The sequence below is a fragment of the Penaeus japonicus genome, unplaced genomic scaffold (genome assembly GCF_977035675.1).
Source record: "Penaeus japonicus unplaced genomic scaffold, GWHDUDI00000001_assembly GWHDUDI00000010, whole genome shotgun sequence".
Taxonomy (NCBI): domain Eukaryota; kingdom Metazoa; phylum Arthropoda; class Malacostraca; order Decapoda; family Penaeidae; genus Penaeus; species Penaeus japonicus.
In genome coordinates, this window is record NW_028234412.1 from 31,841,975 (window position 1) to 31,844,474 (window position 2,500).

The 2,500-nt window shown below is 37.8% G+C and overlaps 1 protein-coding gene across 30 annotated transcripts in view; it reads right to left on the bottom strand.

Moving 5' to 3' along the window:
• Positions 1-2,500, bottom strand: part of LOC122264425 (uncharacterized) — a 56,561-nt gene that overhangs the window by 27,849 nt on the left and 26,212 nt on the right. For 18 of the 30 annotated variants that reach the window (XR_015191350.1, XM_086541270.1, XM_086541259.1 and 15 more), the window contains 4 exons: positions 1,338-1,445; positions 946-1,044; positions 358-528; positions 1-114 (listed from right to left, as the gene is read on the bottom strand). The exon at positions 1-114 is cut by the window's left edge. Coding sequence is in view for 29 of the 30 variants with exons in the window: in XM_086541270.1 (XP_086397396.1) it covers positions 1-114; positions 358-528; positions 946-1,044; positions 1,338-1,445 (492 nt within the window). In the remaining variant the exon portion in view is untranslated. Of the gene's footprint in view, positions 115-357; positions 529-945; positions 1,045-1,337; positions 1,446-2,374; positions 2,477-2,500 lie in introns of all 30 variants that reach the window. The other 12 variants (XM_086541272.1, XM_086541271.1, XM_086541261.1 and 9 more) reach the window with 1 other exon arrangement.

The window sequence follows — 2,500 nt, forward strand, 5'->3', positions numbered from 1 at the left end:
TTCAAAGGATTCTGTGGGGGTCTCAGTGGAGCCCGCGGTTTGCAGCAGGCGCTTCTCCTCCTCCTGCAAGCCCCTTCGTTGCTTCTTCAAATTCTCAAGGCGTTCCCGAGTTGCCTAGAGAGAATTGTTGGTTTTGAATACACTCATTTAAAAGTAGCTTCTAGACACAGAAATCAGTAACCTTAAACACATGTGCAACTTATACTTTTCTTAAATTCGTATAACAAAATTCAAAATGACAAAAAGGAGAATATCACAAAATCAATCAAATCTAAATATGGATAGGAAACAAAAAGTAGATGGAGAGTAATAAAATATAGAGAAGGAGAAGGAGAAAGAAACAGCTTTCAGGCATACCTTATAACGTGTCATGAGGTCCTCCCTGCGTGCGATGCTCTCCCTCATGCGCACCATGATCTCCTGTGACTCTTCCTGGCTCATTGCCAGACGCTCCTGCAGGGATCGCACACTTCCTGGGCCCACAATGCCTACGACCTGGTTGCCACCTCCTGAGCTGCTTGTAGTTATCTAAAGAAAAGTATGGAAGACATAAATTATGCAAGAACCATCATTACCCCACACTCCTGGGGGTACATCTGTGGGTGTGTATTTGACAGACAACTGGTACTGCTCGCCCTGTCAATCTCTAAAACAGTCCAATACCTCCCAACTCCCTCATCTGTGTCAGCTAGTACAGGGAAGGGCATTTACCAATTAAAGGAGCTGCTTTACCCTGCTTTAAGTATCATATTTAAGAAAAGTTACCTTGTTCATAATTAACATCAAAATACATTTATTTTTCCTTCTATGATCACTACTGCATTCCTTTTTCTTTCTTTGCAGTATAAGACTTCACATTTCCAAAAACAAGTTCTCCTTTACCTAGTATAGAAATCTAAAAACTGTTCCTTAATCCCAATTAATTTTTCTTTTAGAAGTACTAACCGGAGCTTCTTCTCTGCTGGAGGATGAAGCAGGGGTCGTTGTTTCTTCATTGTGTGGACTGCTGGCAGCCTGAGCAGCAGCAGCAGCAGCAGCTGCAGCCTAGTTATATATAAACACATATTATTGCATGGAGTTTGGTGAATTTATCCTATGTTGATGACTTTTAAAAAATCAATTCACTAAAGCAATGAGTAAAGTTTACCAATTCTAACATCCAATATTAGCAATTCATAAACTGAGTGGAAATCAACCAAATATTCCCTAAATTAGAATTGAGGTAAAAAATGAGGCATGTCTTTTTGATTTCTCTCTAAAAAATATGCTTAATATCAACCACTAATATAACCTAAAAGACAGTGATATCATCTGGGTAGGAGAGCAAATCACAGTACCTTATTGAGTACAAGAGACCTAGCCAGGATGTCCATGTACTCTCCTTCCTGAAGTTGCAGGGACTGATTCAGTGTTGCAAATCTGGCATATATGTCACTCTGGGAACCCTTGGAGGAGTAAAACATCAACAAGCTACGTCAAAACAAAGCACTCCTTCTACTGCATTCATGTGTCGTGGTTAAATTGGACAAAAAGAACAGGAAAAATAAAGACAAAAATATGGAACAAAGCCTGTTTGCCCCTGCCATGTTTACAATGATATATGCACAATCTTTGATGTATTAAATTGCCAATCTCAGTATGTCTTTTAAAAATGAGAGAAAAATAAAATTAACAAAAAAATAAGCACATTTCTTTAATCAGGCAAACTGTCAGATACAAAATGCACCTCAACTCTCTTCAGATGATGGCCAAACAATCATAATTTTGCCTATACTTCATGATTGGCTATCTTTGGCAGTCATCAAGTTCTCTTCTGAAATAGTCATCACACTAAAATATAAACGGAAGAATTCTTTTTATTTTCAAATGTACCTTAGTAATTTTTAGAAGTGATCTTGGACGATCCCATAGTTCTTACAATTCAAAATACATCTATTCCTACAGCTGACCAGTTAATACATTTGACAGTATATTTTTTTCCCTTAGCTAATCAAATCTGAGCAAGGAAAATGATCCTCCATATCATTGTACTATGCACTGGGGCAAAGGAACATTATTCAATGTTAGTAGAACGAATAAACTCTCATTAGTTCTAAGGATGCATGTCAATAAAGGAAAATAAAATAAAAATCATAAGTAAATATACATATATATATATATATATATATATATATATATATATATACATAAAAACAAAACCATTCCAATGTGCAAGTGATTAAATTTTTTTTAGATATATTTGTTACTGAGTGTTACCAACTACCTCTGCCAAAGGGAAACAAGAGGGAACGGAATAAATCACTCAAATCGAGCAGTTAAGCTGGAGGGTTGGAGGGTGACACACCAAGGGGGTTATTACACTAATGCTCATCACCTCGGACTTCTGGGCATTTTCTAGATAGGCCTTCAGTTTGCTCTCGGAGTCCCTAAGGTCTCGCAGCACCTTTGCCAGGGTGTTGTACTGCCCGATCTTCGACTGGGAGTAGCAACATGACAGAAC